We start from the raw sequence: 23,676 nt of genomic DNA, 5'->3' as shown, positions 1-23,676 counted from the left end.
CCACAGGTGTTTATGGCATACTTTACAAATCCATTTCTGAAATATGTCCATTCCTCTTCCACACTGTTCACGTTATTTATATCGTGTCAGAAGCATACATAAGTTTAAAATTAAAGATAAGGAAAAACATAAAACATAATATAAATACTCCAATGGCGAAGAGCCACATTAAACTATGTGAGCCCAAAACCTTGCAACATCAAGTGCATTTGGCTTCGCTTTAACCAGGTCTTCTGTTGTGCAGCTGAATGGGCATGAACTGCATTGCAGCAAATGGGCTGTGGTCTGCTCTTCTCCACATACACACAAGGTACTGTCCACTTCGAAACCCCATTTCTTCTGGTTTACCCTGCACCGCGTAACACCAGAGCGCAGTCTGTTCAGTGCTCTCCAATTCACCCAATCTGTGACATGGCCAGGAGGGAGTTCCTCTTTTGGGGTCATCCATTGACTGATCCTCGTATGTTGATTGTTCACGTGATAGTTGGGAATTTCTTTCTTCACATCCTCTTGAAACTTTTCCCTTATCTCTTTCCCGTTTAACTTCATCCTTTTATTTTCTTTCCCTTTTTCTATTACTTCGTTATTTTACCAAGTCTTAATTTGGCTACCACTACTTTATGGTCTCCTTTGAAATCTGCTCTTGGCATTGCTGTCACATCTTCCAGTTGTCTTCTCCACCAGAATAAGATCAATCATTGTCTGTGTCTTTCTGTCTCCCCAACCCTATCTAGTTACTTTTTGTGAGTTCTTTTTTCTAAACCACGTATTGCCAACAATTAATCCATTCCTTCTGCAAAAATCTATTACCAAATCTCCTTCTTCATCTTGGTTTTCATAACTATAAGGGCCAGTTATCTCTTCTTTTCCCTGTCTGTCTGTTCCAACATGTGCATTCATGTCTCCCATTATTATAACCTCTTTGTCTTCAATACAACTTTCCAGTTCTTCTATAAACTCTTCTAAACATTCATCTGCATTCCGCAATTGGGGTTCATAAACCTGTATAAAATCCTTGATTCCACTCTCAAGTCCAAGTCTAACTGTAATTATCCTGTCGCTGATCTGGTCTTCTCTCAGTATAACACCAACACCATTTGTTGCCATCTTTCCTCCACTCCAATATACTCTATACCCTTTTTTCAATTCTTTTTGACCTTTCCCCTTCCATTTTGTCTCACTCATTCCCATCATTGCTATGTCTTTCTTCTCCATATATCTATCAGTTCTTCTGCCTTGCCATACAAAGTCATGACATTGATGATACCGATTCTTGTACTGCCTGGTAGCCCACTTCTCACAGTTCTCCCAGAGCACCGGGAACTGCGCGTCACTTCAGGGTGACGCCCTAGCATTTTCCGAGGCCTCGATTCACTTGCACTCATTTTTTAGGCTGTTTGTACGATGGGTTCGCCACTCCCAGATGCATTTTATTACTTTCTGCCAGGTTCAGATTAGGCTGCCCCTAACATGGAGTCAGACGCCTTTTGTAGCCGCTCCTCTGGAGTACAGACACTACGGGTTTGCCCCTTCCGCCATCTCCACCGTACCGAAGTCCATATTCTCCGCTGTAGATGCCATTGAGGTCTTCGCCCATAACCCAGAGCAAGTGCCCTCCATATTTATGACCCCTGGAGAGGGGCGTCCCAGTACTTTAAAGCCCCCAGGAATTGGGCTGCCTGTTGGTCCACGGGTTGTATTATTTCAACCAGCCCTACATACTGTAGGGATCCCCTAGACGCCACCTGGGGATGCGCTCTGTAGGGATCAGGTTCCCCTGGTTACTTATTGGAAGTTAACCCCACCTACAAAGGCTGAGGTTATTTGCAGAGGTGTATTCTCTCAGGATAGTTGAAACTGAATCAAGGTGCAGCAGTATACTGTAGTTTGACTCAGAGGTCTAAAACTAAACAGGGCCATGGAACTACAGTGAAACTCGGTTAAGAAGTTCCCGCATAAGAAGTTTTCCCGCCTAAGAAGTGTGATATTCTTGGTCCCTTGATCAGTTGCAGTGTTCTGTTGTAAATATATTTCTCGGTTAAACAGTTCAAATTTTAGAGCCCCTTGAGATAGAAAACGTCCGCTCAAAGCAGCTCATGGTTAGAACCCTCCAGTCCCCGTGCAAGTCGAACGCTGTGTTAGACCGTTTGCACCTGTCATGGAGCCTCTCCGGGCTTTCCAAGGCCATATCACGTCACGCAGTGACAACACCAACAACACCAGGTGCTCACTCTTGAATCGAACCCATCAGTCGTAATTTCCACTCTACCGTTTACATCAAGTAGTATAGAATCGAATGGGATTCTATGCGTGAAGCACAAAGCACGCACTGGATGGTTTGATAAAACATTAATGCAGTAAGCTGCGTGCCGCGACAGGGTGAAGTCATTAATCAGGGTGGCCTCAACATTAGTTAAAAACCGAAAAATGTATTTGTCCACAACACAGCAGCTTCTTATGCATTACCATACTGTTTGTTAGGAAGGTGACACAAGAGCTGAGTAAAGGTGTCACATACAGACAGGGGCTCTTCTGATTGTTTATCTCATGAATGAAACTTCTCGAAGTTTCCCTCACTCGATGAGCTCGACGGGTGCCAGGAATTGGAATGAGCCTGTCTGATGTCGCAGCAAAGCAGTGCTTCTCTAGCTCTCTCGTGTGTAATGTCCACTGCAGTGGACGGCTACTATTGGCTGATATTAGAGCTTACTAGCACTCTATCCGTATCCCCTATTGCATGAAGTCCACTCTGGTGGACGTGTTCTGTTCAGTGCTGCGTTCTTATGGCGGAAAAAGCAACTGTTGGAGCAGCAGGCGCCTTTCTTCTACAAGTGTGTGACCAAAATGGCGGGGAGGAAGGATGACTATGTACATGGTCCCACAATAACGACAAAATATATATATATGGTGTTGTGAGACAGTTCCTTTATCCAGAAACTTCCTCACTGCATGAGTACTGCGTTATATGTTCATGTCCACTGTGGTGGACGTTATGCATGGCTGTATCCACTCTGGTATATGTCATGCATGTGCAGTACTCGGGATTATTCTGACTTCTGTAGTTAGTATGTTATATCCCTGTATTTTAAATTTATTTTTAAAACCGTACATATACTTATATTATAATAATACCCTAACAATAGAAATATAATGAACATATTTGCTCACTGATTTGTAAAATCATCATTTAGTTACGTTCAACCATCATATGTTTATTACCTTATTATTATTATTATTATTATTATTATTATTATTATTATTATTATCTTTTTCCAAAATGGGTGATAATTGAAAAAGTTCCGGATGACTCTGACTGTACAATTGCTGATGATAATGGCGCAGATGAACACTGGGAAGCAACACCTGTGATCCCCCACAATGTCATTATTCCCGAGTCAAGAAGAAGTTGAGAAGGAGAACGAACAGCATTTTGATCCCCCTGCTACAGATACATAAGCCCAGTTCCACATGGACAAGGTCAGACAATAAGTTTTGTTGTTCTCTTCCTCCATTTTTGGGAGAACATAAGTTGTACTAAGTGTAATGTCTCACTTTGTCCAGACTGCTTTGCCATTTTCCACACAAGAAAATGAAAGGCAGTGAATGAAATGATATGTATAGGATGAATCTATTAATGCATGAAGTCCACTCCAATGGACATGGTGTTATTTCCATGGTTCTTTGGTGTAAATTACTGAAATAAAGCTTTGGGTGACCCATTGGACCCCAAATATTACAAAAACACTGTATTTAACATTTTTATCTTCATCCCATTAATTTATGCATGAGAGGGCTAGACTTAGTCGTTAGTGATGGATGAAAAACTGTATTTTACAATTTTCTCTCTCACTTGTGGAAGTTAAGGGCACTTGGATGTGAAAGCTGCTTGTTTCACAACTGTCAAACTTTGTTCTCTTTCCCCGAGTTCATCAACAAATCGCATGTCTACCACAACTTGACGTACAGTATTACTTTATGAGTCAAAATTCCAGTTCTAGACACTTAAAAGTGTATCAAAAAACTACTTTACCCTATTAAAATAGGCTCTCAAAAAGGAAAATTTTCTCCTCAGAAATTTGTAAAAATATACTTTTCACCACGGGTATCTTATCAGATGGTGGTATCAGAATATTTACTAAGAAGAAGATTGATGACAGTCTGTTTAATTTTTTCTTTTTTTTCTTTTTTTTTCTCTCTAGGTCTCCAACTCACGCAGGGGGTCTGTTCGCAATTGACCGCAAGTTCTTCTTATCACTTGGTGCGTATGACCCAGGACTTCTCGTGTGGGGAGGAGAGAACTTTGAATTGTCTTTCAAGGTGAGATCTTATTACATTTGTATGTAGGCATGGGCCTTGGCTTACCAAGCCCGAAGGCCTGCTGACGAGTTGTCAGCGCAACAAATTATCTCGACTCAGCTCATAGCCTTACTCTTGGAATATTAGTCTTCCTTTCCATGTTGATTGACGTTTGTATTTCTGCCACCAGTGCCAAGCATATAACTGTCTCGGTTCAAAAAGTTCCTTATATATCCCATTGGTGGCTTTCAAATGTGTTGCATTGTAACTCTTGTAGATCATCTTGGACTTCTTTGAACCAATTTTTTAATTACTAGTTGTTTCATTAGCCTAGTTCCATCTAATCTTGTTATATGACAGAAAAAGGCAATTCTCGTTTTTCTCTTTGTGTCTCTTATTGACTCACTTGCCTGGTATGTCACTGCATTAGGCAACAATTTCCATTATCTATCTGCGTGGTACTTTTTATTCATGATTGTTCTGATAATCCTTCTGTCAACCTTCTGCAGTCTATCTGTTGTTGATTTGGTGTTCAATTTCACTAGCATAAGTCGCTTCAGGCTTAGTGACAGAATAGTAAGGTTGAAATACGGCATTCATCAAAAAAGACTTCTTCTTGTATGTTGGCCAGGTAAGTTGTTGTGCTTGATTTAATTTAAATGTTCTGCTCTCTCATCGGAGTTCCAGATTATAATTTCACCAAGATATTTAAACTTATTTACGATCTTAATTTGTTTGGTATTGTTTAGTGCTTCGTCTTTGAATCTTGGCATTATTGCTGGTTTTTTTCCAAGGAAATTTGTAATCCAACTTTTGATTTTTTTAATTTCTTCTGTTTGAAATTTAAATTCTTCTATATTATTTGCAAGTAGTACCAGGTTAAGCAATTAATTTTAATATTTTTGCCTATCTTGATGTTAACTTGACATGACTTTCTCCAAAGCACAATTAAACAAAAATGGCGGGAGTCCTTCCCTTGTCAAAGTCCAGTTTTAATTTCAAATGGTTCAGAGAATTCATTTCTGAATTTAACTTTGGATTTAGTATTCTTAAGGGTGATTTCGATAAGGCTAGTAAGTTTTTCATGTAAACCAAATTCCATAAAGATACTCAATAATGACTTACTTGTCTGTTAGCTGCTGAGGGAATACTGACATTAGTGTGCAGTGGCAGTTGGTGCTATTCTGAGGATCTGGACTGAAGACTAACAACTTCGAACAAGAAGAGATCAGTAATCCAGTTTTTGTGTCATTGGAGATAAACCCCGAAATGTACCCAATATACCAGACTGCCATACTTGCCTATTCCACTTGAAAATCCCACAGACTCCTTTCTCTTTTACACAATTATTTTCTAAATTTATTTTCTGCTTCCTTGTGACTGAAACTAATGCATGTAAGTAAAATTCTCTGAGCTCTTGCTTGGCCATTCATGATTCCTGAAAAGCTATGGCAGTGGAAACGATCAGGCCTACTCTAAAAATGTATTGTTCCACTTTAAATCTGTCTTGAATATAACTATGTCCAGAATCCTATAATTCCTGAGAATTTCCTCAATTTTTTAAAGGAAAAAAAAAACATGAAATGGCTGCTTCAGGAGATCTTGTTATTGCAGATCTGGCAGTGTGGTGGAAGTATCGAATGGGTGCCCTGTTCTCGTGTGGGTCATGTCTATCGTGGATTCATGCCGTACAATTTTGGAAAACTTGCACAGAGGAAGAAGGGACCTCTTATTACAATTGTGAGTATTGTTCATTATGAAGTGTTCACAACATTGGATTTGCTGCAGTTTGGTGTCGTGAGCTCTGATATTTCTTTTGGCAGAACTACAAACGCGTCATCGAAACGTGGTTCGACGACAAGTTCAAAGAGTACTTCTATACCCGAGAGCCACTTGCCCGGTTTTTGGATACGGGAGACATCTCCGAGCAGCTGGCTTTGAAGAAGAAACTGAAGTGCCGCAGTTTTCAGTGGTACATGGACAACGTTGCATACGACGTATTTGATAAGTTCCCTGAGCTGCCCAAGAACATTCACTGGGGAGAGGTGAGTGTTCACTTGTTACTCTGTACATAGCATCCCAGTGTATGTCCTACCATTAGCAAGATTTGTTAAGTGATAAGTTACAATCTTTTGTTTTAACTGATATTTACTTGTAATTTTTGTTTTATCCACGAATCATAATCAAATATAAAGTTAGGGCCAAATAATAGTCTCTTAAAAGGAGGTTATTAACTTGGATTTTAAAGACCTGAGAGTCAGAATTGTCAGCTAGTAGCTACCAACTTGGAAGACATCAGTTAGAGCGTGATCAGATCCTCACAACTTCATCACCAGATTTCAAGATCTAGAATAATAAGTCCTTTCAAGCCCATATTTATCGAACCTTTCTTAATAATACCATTGGAACTAATTTAACAAATTGCTCCACTGTTGCCCTGTTGTTGGATAATCATCATCATCATCATCATCATCATCATCATCATCTTCATTTTCTGTTTCCAGCTTCAAAGGTCGGGTTGTTTAATCAAGGACCTCCATCGCTGCCTGTCTCTCCACCACTCTTCTCCTTTTTCAAGTACATCTTCTGGTTTTCCTCCCCTCTTCTGTATGCATTCCCACACTGAATCTGTCCACCTCTTTCGGGGTCTTCCTCGTGGTCTCTTTCGTGTTAACTTCTCTGAAAAAACTTTTTTTTGGCACTCTCTCTTCCCCCATTCTCATCATATGCCCATACCACTTTAGCTTTGTTGTTTGAAGTTTCAAGATTCCTGTCCTTTTCCTTATCTCTTCATTTCTAATTCTATCCTTTCTGGTCTTGCCCTCAACACCTCTTAGGCATTTCATCTCCACTGCCTGAATTCTACTTTCCTCTCGTTTTGTTGTAGTCCATTATCCAGCTGCATACGTTGGTATGTGTTCATAATAGGTTGAATATATTACTTTCTTACATTTCTTCTGGACATCTTGGTTCCACAGTGCACCCCTTACACTCTGGTAGAAGCTGTTTACTTGTATTCTTTTCCCAATTTCGTCGGTTATCTTTCCATCTTCTGTGATTACACTTCTCAAGTACTTGAAACTTTTAACCTATTCCAAAATTTCACCATTCAGTTTTATCTTTCCTCTTCCTTCCTTCCTTCCTTTCTTCCCCTTGTCATCACTATTGTTTTACTTTTCTCTGTGCTTACTTTCATCCCAAATTTTTCTATCTCTTGATTCCAAACATCTACTTGTTTTTGCACTTCCGTTTCATCCTCACCCCATCTGCATACAACATGGCTTTTGTTGCCTGTTGCTGTCTGATTCTCCACCCATATCATACTTTTCACTTTCTCTCTGCTAAACCTTGGACAATAACTGTGTGATGACTCGTGTGGTGCAGCTCCCTCGGATGGCAGCTGTTACGCTACAGCAGCGGACATGATGATGACGATGATGAATATTTTTAAAATTGCTGTAAATGAATGCCAGATGTCACCAAAGAATCCATTACAATTTTAATAACGACAAATAGCAGGACATTGCTGTTACATAGGTCTTGCCTACAACCCCCTGAAAACTATTAAATCTGGGTCTGAGCATGCACCAAGCTACTATGAAATAATTTACTTTTTAAGTTCATTAATGGTATATATATAAATTAAATGAAGGATTCAATTCTTTTTTAACAAAAAATAATTATATTGGACAGTTTTCTTTGAACAGTTTTCTTTCTATTCACAATTCCCACCATGATTGTTTATTGATCTTTGTTGATTTGATTCTGTAGTTCTGGCTCAGTTCTTCCGAGATGCAATCTCTATTCACATTACCAGTTGTATTTCCTTGGATTTCAACTTCTTTTAGCTGTAACACATTTCTGACTCGCAGCTGAACCAATGAAGGGTGTCAAACAGTTATTTGAGAGAGATGTCGGCCAGAAGAGGCCGCCGCTCTGCCAGGCCGTTTTTAGTGGAAATACATGCATTTTAAAATTTGTGTATATCTCGGTATATGGATAATACTGGCAAGAAATTTTCTCCATGTCGACTGCATAGAATAGACAAGTGATGAAAGTGATATAAAGAATTAAAAATTATATATTGTTGATATTATAGTTGTCGATAATGTTTATTTTCGGGAAAAGGAAAACTTTTTGCACTGTCTGTCTCGGTATCTACTTTGAAAACGATCATTTACAATACAACAGTATAAACGTAATGATATATCATGTATTTCTGAATATAATTCTATAAAATAATTACTTTCGACGAGAATAATATACAGAATAAGAATAAAAATTCAAACATACACTTTGTGATCAAAAGTATCCGGACACCCCCAAAAACATACGTTTTTCGTCTTAGGTGCATTGTGCTGCCACCTACTGCCAGGTACTCCATAGCAACGACCTCAGTAGTCATTCGACATCGTGAGAGAGCAGAATGGGGCACTCCGCGGAACTCACGGACTTTGAACGTGGTCAGGTGATTGGGTGTCACTTGTGTCAGAAGTCTTTACGCGAGATTTCCACACACCTAAACATCCCTAGAGCCACTGTTTCTGATGTGATAGTGAAATGGAAACGTGAAGGGACACGTACAGCACGAAAGCGTACAGGCCGACCTCGTCTGTTGACTGACACAGAGTGCCGACAGTTGAAGAGGGTCGTCAAGTGTAATGGCAGGAATCTATCCAGACCATCACACAGGAATTCCAAACTGCATCAGGATCCACTCCAAGTACTACCGGTATGACAGTTTGGCGGGAGGTGAGAAAACTTGGATTTCATGGTCGAGCGGCTGCCCATAAGCCACACATCACGCAGGTCAATGCCAAACGACGCCTCGCTTGGTGTAAGGAGTGTAAATATTGGATGATTGAACAGTGGAAAAACGTTGTGTCGAGTGACGAATCACGGTACACAATGTGACGATCCAATGGAACGGTGTGGGTATGGCGAATGCCCGGTGAACGTCATCAGCTAGCGTGTGTAGGGCCAACAGTAAAATTCGGAGGCGGTGGTGTTATGGTGTGATCGTGCTTTTCATTGAGGGGGTTTGCACCCCTTGTTGTTTTGCATGGCACTATCACAGCACAGGCCTACATTGATGTTTTAAGCACCTTCTTGCTTCCCACTGTTGAAGAGCACTTCGGGGATGGCGATTGCATCTTTCAACACGATCGAGCACCTGTTCATAATGCATGGCCTGTGGCGGAGTGGTTACACGACAATAACATCCCTGTCATGGACTGGCCTGCACAGGGTCCCGACCCGAATCCTATAGAACACCTTGGATGTTTTGGAACGCCGACTTCGTGTCAGGCCTCACCGACCGACATCGCTACCTCTCCTCAGTACAGCACTTCGTGAAGAATGGGCTGCCTTCTCCAAACAACCTTCCAGCACCTGATTGAACGTATGCCTGTGAGAGTGTCATCAAGGCTAAGGGTGGGCCAACACCATATTGAATTACAGCATTACCGATGGAGGGCGCCATGAACTTGTACGTCATGTCCAGCCAGGTGTCCGGATACTTTTGATCACATAGTGTATGTCACTAGTAGAAACAAGATAATTTTGCTCCTCTATAAAATTTGTGTATATATATCGATGTATGGCAAATACCGACGAGAAATTTTCTACGTGCGGACTACATAGAATAAAAAATATTCTGAGTTATTAAAATACAAAAAAATTATTAGTTGATATAGTTTTTTTATTTTCAGGGAAGAACATATTCTCACTTTCTCTTTCACTATCTATTTTCAGTACAACACAGTGTACCCCATGATGGGCCTTCACCTACCAAGTTCCGCTGTTCAGTGCGAAGGCCTGCAGTATATGAGGTGACACATGGTCAATGCGACGCATCCTCTTGGCCGTTATTCTGATATTTCTAGACCGGGATTGCCATCTCACAGTCAGATAGCTCCTCACTTGTAATCATTTAGGCTTAGTGGACCTTGAACCAACCCTCAGCTCCAGGTAAAAATCCTTGACCTGGCCGGAAATTGAACCTGTGACCTCCGGGTGAGAGTCAGGTCCGTGAGGACCGGCATGTATGTATTGATAGAGAATATATTTCTGAACAGAATTCTTTAAAATAATTAGTCTGAACAGGAAAAAGAAAAACAATACAAATTCAAATATTTGTCAATAGTAAAAATAAGGAAAATGACAAGATAATTTTACTCACCAAAAATTATTATGTTGTCACCAGGCAGAGTGGCTCAGACAGTTGAGGCGCTGGCCTTCTGACCCGAACTTGGCAGGTTTGATCCTGGCTCAGTCCGGTGGTATTTGAAGGTGCTCAAATACATCAGTGTCATGTTGGTAGATTTACTGGCACGTAAAAGAATTCCTGCGGGACGAAATTCCACCACCTTGGCACCTCTGAAAACCATAAAAGTAGTTAGTAAGACGTAAAGCCAATAACAGTTGTTGTTATTATTATTATTATTATTATTATTCTTTCTTCGTTATGCCCGTTTTCAGAGCGTGTTGGAACTTGTTAACTTGATGATGGTATTCCTTTCTTCTCCTCCCAAAATCTCTTCATGAACTCGCTATGCTGTTTCTTGCGTTCTTCCATCCTTTGTTTCGCTGTGGTTCTTTTAGCCTTTGCCGCGGACATGTGCTTTGCAACCAGAGTTCCAAAAGCCTTGCGATCCCTGATGGTATCTTCTGTGATGTTCATTTCTTTTAAGTCCTGCTTTATGTCCTCTAACCGGCTGATTTTGACCTTCTTTGATTTAATTATACCAAGCAGTTTTTTTTTCATATCTAATGTCGTCCATTCTACAGATGTGGCCATAAAGTTTCAATCGTCTCCTGCGTACGGTATCTGTGAGCTTGTCCATTGCTTTGTACAAATCTACAGCTTTTGTTTTCACCATTTACATGAACGGGGCCATATATTTTCCTAAGAATTTTTCATTCTTGTTTTTCAATTTCATCAATTTTAGAGTGGCCTCCTGGAGATGTGGTTTCTGAGGCATACAAGGCTTCCGGAAGAACAACAGTTTTGTAATGCCGAAGTTTTGCATTTTGTGACATCACTCTTTTACTGTAGTGATTCCATGTTATTCGGTATGCTTTCAGGAGTTCGGTGGCTCTTTCTAAATTAGATTTCCTGTCCAATCCGGATGGTATAATGATTTCTCCTAGATATTTGAAGGAAGGGACCTCTGTGATTTGGATATTCTGGTGTCCATTAGCCATGATATGAGTCTTTTCATACGATATTTGGAGGCCTGTCTTTGATGCTATCTCATGTAACTTCTCTATGGCATACCTGGTTTCTTCACTAGTCTAGTTTCTAGCTAGATCATTAGTAAAAGCTAGGCACTTCACGTTAATTCTTTGTCCCCGAGTACCAATGTTTATACCTTCGATTTCTTTTCCCCATTCCCTGATGACTTTGTCTAACACTAAAAAGGATTGGGGAGAGGCCATCTCCTTGTCGAACTCCTGTATGCACTTCAAAAGGCTCTGATAGTTCACCTAGAAACTTCACTTGAGATGTTGTGTCTGTGATAGTCTGGCGGATTAATTCTGTGATCTTCTTGTCCACACTGAGCTCTCGTACAATGTCCACAACAGTTTGTCTGTCGATAGAGTCATACGCCTTCTTAAAGTCCACAAAGGTACTGCGGCATGTCCTTAATATCGTCTTCAGACTCCAAATTTGCTCAGAACACGATCTACCTTTTCTGAAGCCTGCTTGGTATTCACCAATCAAATGATCTGTTTGTTGTTCTACTCTGTTTAATAGCGCCTTAGATAGAACCTTGTATATAACTGGTAAAAGGGATATGCCTCTGTAGTTGTTGGGGTCCGCTCGATCGCCTTTCTTATGTAACGGATGGATAATGGCATTCTTCCAGTCCTTCGGAATCATCATGGTCTCCCATATTTCTGTTAAGAGTGTATGAATTCTTCCGATGAGGTCATCTCCTCCCATTTTCAACATCTCTGCAGTTATGCCATCGTTCTCAGGGGCTTTATTATTTTTGAGCGTTTGGATTATCTCTTTTATTTCTTGAGTTGTTGGGGGCTGTGAATGGCGGTTTGGTGGAGGTTTTTCAAACTGTAGTCTTTCAATTGGTGGATCGCAGTTCAGTAGATTTTGAAAACAGTCAGCCAGTATCTTGCTGTTCTTTTTACTGTTTGTCTCTAGTGATCCGTTAGGTCGACGAAAACTTAATGTTGGTGGTTTGTACCCTGATAAGTCCTCACGAAATGTCTTGTAGAAACTCCGAGTGTTGTTTTTCTGGAAATGCTGTTCTATCTACCCCCTGCGGGTGGGGGACGCACATGTAGAATACACACGCGGTATCCCCTGCCTGTCGTAAGAGGCGACTAAAAGGGGCCCAAGGGGCTCTCAACTTGGGAGTGTGGATTGGCGACCACGGGGCCCTTAGCTGAGTCTTGGCATTGCTTCCACTTACTTGTGCCAGGCTCCTCACTTTTGTTTATTCTGTCTGACCTCCCTTGGTCAACTCTTGTTCTTTTCCGATCCCAACGGTATTAGAGCATTCGAGGCTGAGGGAGTCTTTCATTTTCACGCCCTTTGTGGCCCTTGCCTTTCTTCATCCGTTACTTCATTTTTCGAAGTGATGGATCCCTTTTTTCTTTTTTCTCTCTCTTTACCCCCTGTGAGTGGGGGACGCAGATGAATAATACACCCACGGTGTCCCCTGCCTGTCGCGAGAGGCTACTAAAAGGGGCGACCAAGGGATGATTGAATTAGAACCATGTAACTACTTTTGATTCGTACCATCGTGCGGGGAACATCATGGGTTGTCGGTACTTGCGAGTAGTACCACTAAATTAGGTACGAAATAGGTCTGAGCGTGCCTGTGTGTTGTACCGCTATATGAGCGGCACTGTGGGTCTGCCACCCACTATGTGAGGAACACCACGGGATAGTGTGGTTAGTACACCTAGCTGAGGAGCCTCATCGGTTTGCGTTGGCTATGAGTGGCGCCATTGTGTGAGAAACACCATAGGTCTGCGTTCCCTGTACGAAGTGCAATACTTGTGAGTAGTACCATCTTGTGTTGAACACCGTGAGTCTTTGCTACTTTTGATTAGTACTCCAACATGACAAATACCATGGTTCTACTTTACTCGCAACATGTACCATTCTGTGGGGCCTTAGACATGGATTTTGCACCCCTTTAGACATCAAGCATCATTGGGCTTTATATGTGGCCCCTTGATCAGTAATACTATTATTTACGATCTTATTTTGAGTGTGATCCACTGTTTTTTGTTTGTTTTTTGTTGGGTTCATGTCCATCCATTCATTCTTGATGACATTTTTTATTTTATTTTGGTTAGTGGATGAACATGAACTTTTTGTCATCTCATTTTGTACCATTAGGGGCCGATGACCTCGATGTTAGGACCCTTTAAACAAGCATCATCATCATCATCATCCAGCCTGTTCTATCTCTGCGAGTCTGTTTTTCTCGTATGTACGTTTTTCGCGGCGGTTTGTTTTTGAGGTCAGTTTTTTAGTCTTAAGGAAATTCTGCCATCTGTCGACTGTTCGGTGTCCATTCCAATGATTCCATGCATTGATTCTGTCATTGATAGCTTCATCACAGGTTATGTTCCACCATCTGTGTTTACGTTTCCTGGGTGGCTGTCCGAATTTCATTGCTTATGACTGTAATGTGATGCGAATGTCTGGCCACACGTTAGGATCTTGATCGTGTGTGTCATGTACGAAAACGTCAGCGTTCTTCCTCAGGCAGTCCGGATCCACTCTTGGAAATCGGTTGCCTTTTGGTCTGGATCTGTTTGGTTGGAACCTAACCTTGATTTGTGTAAGGTAGTGATCCGAATCGACAACTCCCTTCCGTACTTTAACATAATATATAAGTAATAATAATAATAACGTAAATGTTTCCACCTTTTCAATACAATATATTCACAAAATTACAAAATTATACGGTACTAGTTTCGACCCATCTAGGGGTCATCATCAGCCGTATTGGAGCAAAGATCCTTTGTGGCGAAATCCTAAGACAATATTATTTTAAAGAATAACAAGTGAAATGAGATGTTATGGTAATAGTTAATAATACAAGGAATATACATACTAAGAGGTTTTTAACAAAGAATAAAGTATAAATGGGGTGTTGTAAAAATTATAATCATGGAAATCAGTAAGTTCTTGTATTGAAATGAAATATGGCTTAGGAAGAGGGCTTAAGGTGGGGCTGAAGGGTGCGGGAGAAAGTGTAATTGTCTTGGAAAAGTACCTTTGATTAAATTTAGGATTGAGTTTAGGTTGGCTGCATTATTGTTTCTGAGGAAAGTGATAAATAGATCGAAGAGTATGTTGGGTTTCTCTGAGATTTCATTGAGATTGTGACTGGCATTAAAGTATTGGTCTAGGTGTATGTAGTAATTTTCCATTATGTTCAGTAAAGGGCCCTTGTTTGTACTTTAACATTCTGAATCTCAAGCATATTTTTTACGGAAATACAACATGATCAATCTGGAATTCCCCTAGTAATGGGTTAGGTGATCTCCAAGTTTTCTTTTTATGTAAAGGTCTCATAAAGTGTGTGGACATGAGTCTCAGCATGAATGATGTACAAAAGCTTATTAGACGTTCTCCATTCTTATTAGTCCGCTGATGTGCAGGATGAAGTCCTACAATTGATCTGTATTTCTTCTCTCTGCCAACCTGTGCATTGAAATCCCCTAATAAGATTTTAACTTGATGTTTGGGGATCTTGCTAGTAGTTTCTTCAAGCAGTTCCCAAAAGTCTTCTACTTTCTGAGGATTTTTCTTATTGTCTGTGTTAGTGGGGGCATGGGCATTTTATCAAGGCATATGGTTTGTTGCTTGATTTCACTGTAAGCACTGAGATTCTTTCACATGGTGATGTAAAGTCAATGACTGAATCTAAGATGGTTTTCCTTACTGCAAAGGCCGTCCCAAGTATTGATAAATTCCCTTTTATACAGTGGAACCTCGATTATCCGTTCCCGGAAAGTACGTTTTCCCGGAATATGCGTTCAAATTACGTGGTCCCGAGAGCATCGTAATTAAATCACGTTGTAAAAGTCCTGCATTATCCGTTCCTCGAAGAAACGATTTCCCGGATCAACCGTCCAGAAATTCCAGTCCCATCAACGCTAAATCCTCGATCAATCGTTTTTTAATAAACTGTATCTCACGAAAGGACGGCTATGGCATATTTATGGATCTTGGCGTTCGGCGATCGGCGGTGAACTTGCATAAGGGACCATCTTAGCATCGCATTCGGGTGGTATTGTTTAGAGAATCTCGGAAAATCATAGGGCAGAGAGTGGCCACAGCAATTGCTAGAAGACACGGCGCATTTCTACAGCTCTGCGTGAAGACGGAACGAGTTTCGTCAAATGTTCGCACTTATAAAACGTCCATATTATGTCCAGGGTTAGATGTTTTCTTATTTACATTTTTTCGATCGTACTGCCGAAGGGGTTTTCGGCACTTTGCTCAGGGCACTGCAGACGTAAGTGGGCTTTCAGGCAGGAATCGAAACTGCTCCTTAACACAAATTCAGTATTTTTTATATTATCGTACATGATTATTTTAGCGAGACGAAAACAGATGTTGCACCTTACATTAAAAAAAAAAGAAAGCCATGGGAGGTCTTGGGATTGCCTATTACTGTTACTAATGTAAGACTGGGAATTTTACGTTTTCGTGTTAACCCTCAAAAGTTGTCGTGGCTGACCTGTTAAATATACGTTGTTGTGGGGTCGAAAATGATACCACATTAATTAATGGTTTATAACATGCTTTATATTATTCATATCATAACCATTCATAGATAATGTTGTAATATATGTACACCAGAATAATTTGTAATATTTTAAACAAAATTCTCATAAAGGAAGTAACATTAAAAGTTATTAGAAAATGACTCGGTATGAAAATTAATCGATGGAACATGAATATTTTAAAAATATATTAAGAATATGATAATAATCACCAAATTTTAAAGTGTTATATTAAGAGTAATGTTAAATAGTTGCAGTTACGTTATACATAATGACATTTAAATTTAAATCACTTTTAGCTTATTTCGCAAGTGGTCAATATTCATGACATATCATCATCTCCACACTCTTTACACACTACAGAGCGACAAGTTTGGCAGACTGGGCGATCACATTTGACACAATAGAGATTGGTCTTCTTCTCAGTAGAACGGGGGCACAATGCACATCGTTTCCTCTTTAATCCTTGAGCAGTTATTTGCTGTTTAGGACAAGGCTTTTTCAAAATCCTGGAGATTACCATACGGAGTTCCTTCGGTAGCCGGTTATTGATGAGTCTTTCGTTGAGATACGTTTCAGAAAGCTGTGTAGCCAGTGTTTTTATGAAGTCAAATCGAGAAATAGGAGTGTACTTCTTGAATGATGTGTGTAGTATGTATGAATTTACTACAATTATGTTCAACATGGCATAGAAAATAGCAAGGGGCCATCTACGTGTTCGTCTGCTTGTGCTGTACGTAACAAACTTCTGGTCGAGAGAATCTACTCCACCTTTAGTACTGTTATAAAATGAAATGATTTCCTCCTTGCTGGTTTCAGGGTCGGTACTTCTTGAGTGATGCATGCTGGAAACTAAGATGACAGCTTTACCCTTTTTTGGGACGTGCGAAATTAGAGTACGATCATTTGTAAATCCATACTCCGTTGAACCAACAATTCGTTTCTTTTGTGGCTGGAATTCGGGTGGTATTTCTTTTTTATTTCTCCGCAGCGTTCCCACGTATGTCAGGTTCCGATTCCTCAACTCTGTAACCACTTCCATAGATCCAAAATAATTATCGGCTGTAATATTACGATTCGAGCCATTCAGTGGCTTTGCCAATCTCAATACGCACTGAGTTGGTTTGCTGAATTTCTTTTCTTCATTTGTCAAGCCAGCGCCATCACTGTCCTTCCCAGTATATATTGAAATGGTAACACCCTACGAGCATTCACGTTTCATTCTTTTATTAAGAGAAGCTCGCTAACACCCGGCCGTAGGCATTTAAAACTTGCGCCGAGCGCACAGGCATAATGGGAACTGCGAGCAAGTTCGCGACGTTCCAGAACACCGGCCAAGGACAAGCGACGTCACGCAGAAGGTTCCTTCGTGTTCCATTGCTGCATGAACGAAATATAAGCGAGTCGCCAGCCTGGGGTAAGGCAGAATGTAAGCAGAGAGCCTGCAGTAAAGCAGAAAGAGAGTGTGCGGTATGCGACGGCAGTGTGCTGAAGGCAGAGAGTGGAGTGAGTCGGCAGTAAGCCGTGAGTCAACGAGTGTGTGCAAGTAAGCACGTCGCGACATAATTCGTCTCTCGGTCCGGCTGTATATTTGAATTCGTTTAAAACTGTGTTCTTGCATTAATTGTGTCAGCCTTGAATTCGTTTAAAGACTGTGTTCTCGCCAGCTTGAATTCATTTAAAGACTGTGTTCTCACATAAACTGTCCCAGCTTTGAATTCGTTTAAAACTGTGTTCTTGCATTAATTGTGTCAGCCTTGAATTCGTTTAAAGACTGTGTTCTCGCCAGCTTGAATTCATTTAAAGACTGTGTTCTCACATAAACTGTCCCAGCTTTGAATTCGTTTAAAACTGTGTTCTTGCATTAATTGTGTCTATCCGTTGAACTGTGTTGCATTATGATCTTAAGTGCCAGTGATAATCTGAAAATCACGACGTACTGGAAATTGGACTGTCATTTATTTCAACAAATGTATTATGCTGGTGGAGTACAGTGCAGAGACTGTACTTGATTTTCTTTATGAAGTGCTTGATCACCGCACCTCGGAAGGTCCTAGATTGTTTCATTTGCGTATTATTCCAAATACGAACTGTGACTCTAACTTTATCCTTGCTGCTGTGGGAACTATTTCGGCGTGCTTCGCCATAGGGAAGTGTCACACCAGTACCCCATGACGTCGAATGTGGAAGCTCCACATTTCCCCGTTCCTGCCTCTGGTTCGAGTCATCAACACTAATACAAACACCAACGACGGAAGACAACGCCGACCGCAAGACGACGCAGCCGCCGCGGGACAACGTCCTCTTCACGCCCTCAGGGACAAATCTACAATTCAGCTATAAAAGGTGACATAATTATTTGCCTATTTATTGAATAAACTGAAGGATCCACTTAATCATGAATTTTTCTTTCACTACCCTTCTCTCTTACTCTCTTAGCATGGGCCGTACATGCCTTGTCGTTCCTCATGCTCTCCGATATACTGAAGTACGGGCGTTCCTGTTACAGAGAGAAGGTAGTGAATAGTGGCACCCGTGACGTTGGGGCCAGATTAAAGAGAGTAAAGTGATAAAAATTAACTTTGAAACCAGTGATATCTTAACTTACCAATTCAAATAAAAGTGCATAGTACGTACGTTAATTCCAGTTCAGTGAATATGTTAAAATTTTACGAAGTTCAATTCAATGACTTTGACGAAATTTTAAACTTTTGGCACAGAACTCTGATCAAGTTTATGGCACAAGTGATTATTTTTCTCTTTCTCTTGCTATGTAAAACATTTCAGGCATAATATTCATGCACAGGCTTATATAAATTTTGATATTTGTGTTGGTGAAATTTTGAACTTTACCATTGGACAATAATGGTGACATTTAATTTTATGCACAAGTGTTTGATATTTTGTGTTGGTGAAATTTTGAACTTTACCATTGGACAATAATGGTGATTTTACGTATGAGGTGAATGATTGTATTTTCTGCATTTTGTGAAAATAACGACATTAATATGGAAAATATACTAGCTGCCATTGAGGCTTTAAAAATCAGTCTAAATGACAGGATTACGGAAAGTAACACTAATCTCGGGCGTAGGATTGCAGAATCTAACAATACTTTAGGAGCTCAACTTAAAGAATCTAACGCGACCCTGGAAGCCACTAAGGCTAGTATAGGTCAACTTAGGGAGGCTAATGAAGCAACTAATCGTAGTATCACTCAACTAAGGGAAGCTAATGATGCCAACATTGTAAAATTGACAGAATCTGTTGATCAAAAATTTGCAGAAGTTAATAATAATTTGGAACGTAGGCTCAATAGTGCAGGTGCCGAAATTGAAAAAAGATTTAAAGAATCTAACAAAAGAATGGATTCTAAGTTTACGGAAATAAATGAAAGATTAACACGTGACTTAGAAACCATTAAGCAAGACATAAAATCACAAGTGGCGGAGGACTTAAAACTTGCTTTCCCGTCTTCTTCTCAGGAAATCCTTAAAGAAGTAGAAAGCTTAAAGGAAGAATTTCAAGAGTCCCATGCTCAATTATCTCTTGCGCAAACTAAAATCGCGTCTATTCAAGACAAACTTCATGAATCTGTTAAAAATAATTTCATGAAGTTGGGAAACGAAATTACTCTCCTAAAAAGTCAGCAAGAGGAGGCCGATAAACGTGTCAAGACTCAGTTAGATAATGCTCACACGCAGATTACTCGTATCTGTCGCGATGTAGCAGAAGTCAAGACCGACATAGAGAAGGAGGTCAAGGAAATTGAGAATTCCGTACAGGGGAAAATTAAAACCCTAAAACTTGAACTCCAAGGAGATATAGAAGCTCTCAACAGCAAAGTATCGCAAATCGAACAGGATGTTTCATCATCTAGCCTTCACAACACTAGTGGAGAATCCATGAATGTTTCCACAGTTTTTAAAATAACTGAGGAAAAACCAGCCAAATTTTCGGGGAAGGAGGAGTATACTGCTAAGGAGTTTCTCCTCAACCTCGAAGAATTCTTTCAAGAAAATCACGTTAAGACCGACCGTCGTTTACGAATAGCATCTCGATTGTTAGAAGGCAAGGCGTTAATGTGGTTTACCGTTTTTAAATTCAGTATTAACACTTACGAAGAATTTAAGGAAGCCTTACTTAGACGATTTTGGAGTGCTGAGGCTCAGCACCTGATAAAACTTCAATTATACTCTAGAAAGTATAACACGTCCGTCAATTCCTCGCGATATTCAGATTATCTCATATCTCAGCTTAAAAAGATGCAGTTTTTCGACCCTCCTTTACCGGAGCAAGAACTTATTCAGGTCATAACGCTGCAATTTCCACCAAATGTTCAGGAAATATTGGTGGCAGCAAACGTCCAGGACTTGGAGCAGCTCGATGATGTCCTGAGGAAACTCGATACTGCGCACACTCAGAGCGCAGCAAAAGCAGGTCGAACCAAAGAAACTACAACCAACTTTACGGAAATGAAAACTCCAGTTCAAGTAAATCCAGAACCGCGAGAAGAAAGAGAAACTCGCCGAGATATTCCGTTTCGGTATAGAAGATCTAGGAATCGCCCCTACGAAGGGAGGGCTAAGTTTCAACCTGGACCTTCATGGAGGCAGGCAGCTAATCAACCCAATGATAATAGGAACTCCCAGCGGGAAGAATTAGAGAAATGTTGGAGAGAGACTACGGAATATGTAAGGAATAAGAACAGGGAAGAGGGTTTACCTGGAGCAGCTTCTTTGGAATACCAGGCAGAGATACAGAGAAGAAATGAGAGAACGGAAATGGATCCAAGAGCTATGGGTACAAAAAAAAAAAACTTTGTCGAAGCAATAAAGAGACTGCCTGAAAACCCGGAGGGAGGAGAAGTAGTATGTAGCGCACTCATTAACCATTGGTATTTAGAGGATGCAGATTTACTATATGAGGATTCAACACCACGACAGCCTCAGATACAACGCGGCTTACCGATCATTATCATTAAGTTAGGCAATATGATTGTCCACTCTCTAGTAGACTCGGGATCGCAAGCCTCACTAATTTCGCAGAAATTAATAGATGTGGCGCAGGAGACGACCTACATCTCCATCTTGCCGGTTGCTCAAGTTAAGGTTAAAGGCATAGTTCCTGACAAAGCTATTAAATGCAAATTCCAAGCGTTTCTTGAGTTAGAAATTGGTGGTGTTAAGTTCCAACATCTATTTTTGATCTTGACGCAAATGAAATTTGACTTAATTCTTGGATCAGACTTTCTCATTCAACATGGGGGAATCATTGATTATCCCGCTAATGTGATTAAATTTTTCCACGTCGAATCTGTAGGGCTACAGTTGGTTACTTATAATGACGTGAAGAATCCGGAATGTGAGACCCCGGTGGGCATAGTAGAAGGCAAGATGAGCGAGGCTCCGCCTGTCGAAGAAAGCGTCCACGAAGAGGGGCGACCCGAGGAAGTGGGACCCGTAGAGGACCAGATGGCGTCCATTATCGATGATGAGTTTAACGAGGACCACTACAACTTCACGCTTTACGCCAATGTAGCTGAAAGCCCAGATTACGATGATGATAAAGTAATAAAGGCAATCCAAGAGCTTTTTAAGAAGTTTCCAGATGTATTTTCTGAGAAACCTGGAGTCATTAGGGGTTTCAAGCACCACTTAGATGTTACTGACACATCACCTTATAAGAAACGGCCTTATCCGATACCCATGAAGTACTTGGAAGAAGCACGGGTCATCATTAAACAGATGGAGAATGATGGAATCATATCAAAATGCGTCACACCTTACATTAATCCTCTGGCTATAGTGAGAAGACTGTTCAAGTTTTAGAAATACTTTACTAGGAGATGAGCGAAAAGAAAATCGCCCAGCAATTTTCTTTTTCCCGAGCAGGGGGGGAGATGAAACGGTAACACCCTACGAGCATTCACGTTTCATTCTTTTATTAAGAGAAGCTCGCTAACACCCGGCCGTAGGCATTTAAAACTTGCGCCGAGCGCACAGGCATAATGGGAACTGCGAGCAAGTTCGCGACGTTCCAGAACACCGGCCAAGGACAAGCGACGTCACGCAGAAGGTTCCTTCGTTTTCCATTGCTGCATGAACGAAATATAAGCGAGTCGCCAGCCTGGGGTAAGGCAGAATGTAAGCAGAGAGCCTGCAGTAAAGCAGAAAGAGAGTGTGCGGTATGCGACGGCAGTGTGCTGAAGGCAGAGAGTGGAGTGAGTCGGCAGTAAGCCGTGAAACAACGAGTGTGTGCAAGTAAGCACGTCGCGACATAATTCGTCTCTTGGTCCGGCTGTATATTTGAATTCGTTTAAAACTGTGTTCTTGCATTAATTGTGTCAGCCTTGAATTCGTTTAAAGACTGTGTTCTCGCCAGCTTGAATTCATTTAAAGACTGTGTTCTCACATAAACTGTCCCAGCTTTGAATTCGTTTAAAACTGTGTTCTTGCATTAATTGTGTCAGCCTTGAATTCGTTTAAAGACTGTGTTCTCGCCAGCTTGAATTCATTTAAAGACTGTGTTCTCACATAAACTGTGCCAGCTTTGAATTCGTTTAAAACTGTGTTCTTGCATTAATTGTGTCAGCCTTGAATTCGTTTAAAGACTGTGTTCTCGCCAGCTTGAATTCATTTAAAGACTGTGTTCTCACATAAACTGTCCCAGCTTTGAATTCGTTTAAAACTGTGTTCTTGCATTAATTGTGTCTATCCGTTGAACTGTGTTGCATTATGATCTTAAGTGCCAGTGATAATCTGAAAATCACGACGTACTGGAAATTGGACTGTCATTTATTTCAACAAATGTATTATGCTGGTGGAGTACAGTGCAGAGACTGTACTCGATTTTCTTTATGAAGTGCTTGATCACCGCACCTCGGAAGGTCCTAGATTGTTTCATTTGCGTATTATTCCAAATACGAACTGTGACTCTAACTTTATCCTTGCTGCTGTGGGAACTATTTCGGCGTGCTTCGCCATAGGGAAGTGTCACACCAGTACCCCATGACGTCGAATGTGGAAGCTCCACATTTCCCCGTTCCTGCCTCTGGTTCGAGTCATCAACACTAATACAAACACCAACGACGGAAGACAACGCCGACGCCGACCGCAAGACGACGCAGCCGCCGCGGGACAACGTCCTCTTCACGCCCTCAGGGACAAATCTACAATTCAGCTATAAAAGGTGACATAATTATTTGCCTATTTATTGAATAAACTGAAGGATCCACTTAATCATGAATTTTTCTTTCACTACCCTTCTCTCTTACTCTCTTAGCATGGGCCGTACACGCCTTGTCGTTCCTCATGCTCTCCGATATACTGAAGTACGGGCGTTCCTGTTACAATATGTAGGCGTTTAGAAGGTAATTTGTGCGGGCGTCAGATAAAATCATGATCTTCAGACCATATTTTTCTGGTTTGCTTGCCATGTACACCCTAAATTTACACCTACCATGAAAGCCAACAAGCATCTCATCTATACATGCATACGAGCTTATGTTGTAACAATTCTGGCTATTCTCAATCATCCTCTGAAATATCCATGATATTGGCGCAGCAGGATCTGTTTTCTTCCTTTCATCTCGGGTGGTAC

At 40.8% G+C, this 23,676-nt stretch overlaps 1 protein-coding gene across 1 annotated transcript in view; it reads left to right on the top strand.

Annotated features, from left to right (window-relative positions):
* Pgant7 (N-acetylgalactosaminyltransferase 7) overlaps nucleotides 1–23,676 on the top strand; it is a 188,583-nt gene that overhangs the window by 117,049 nt on the left and 47,858 nt on the right. Inside the window, exons 7-9 of the mRNA XM_067153717.2 lie at nucleotides 4,200–4,317; nucleotides 5,911–6,036; nucleotides 6,120–6,341. Coding sequence (XP_067009818.1) covers nucleotides 4,200–4,317; nucleotides 5,911–6,036; nucleotides 6,120–6,341 — 466 coding nt within the window. The remainder of the gene's footprint in view (nucleotides 1–4,199; nucleotides 4,318–5,910; nucleotides 6,037–6,119; nucleotides 6,342–23,676) is intronic.

This window comes from Anabrus simplex, chromosome 9, assembly GCF_040414725.1.
Source record: "Anabrus simplex isolate iqAnaSimp1 chromosome 9, ASM4041472v1, whole genome shotgun sequence".
NCBI classification, from domain to species: Eukaryota; Metazoa; Arthropoda; class Insecta; order Orthoptera; family Tettigoniidae; genus Anabrus; species Anabrus simplex.
Note: the sequence above shows the minus strand (reverse complement) of the source record. Positions and strands in the feature narration are given on the sequence as shown.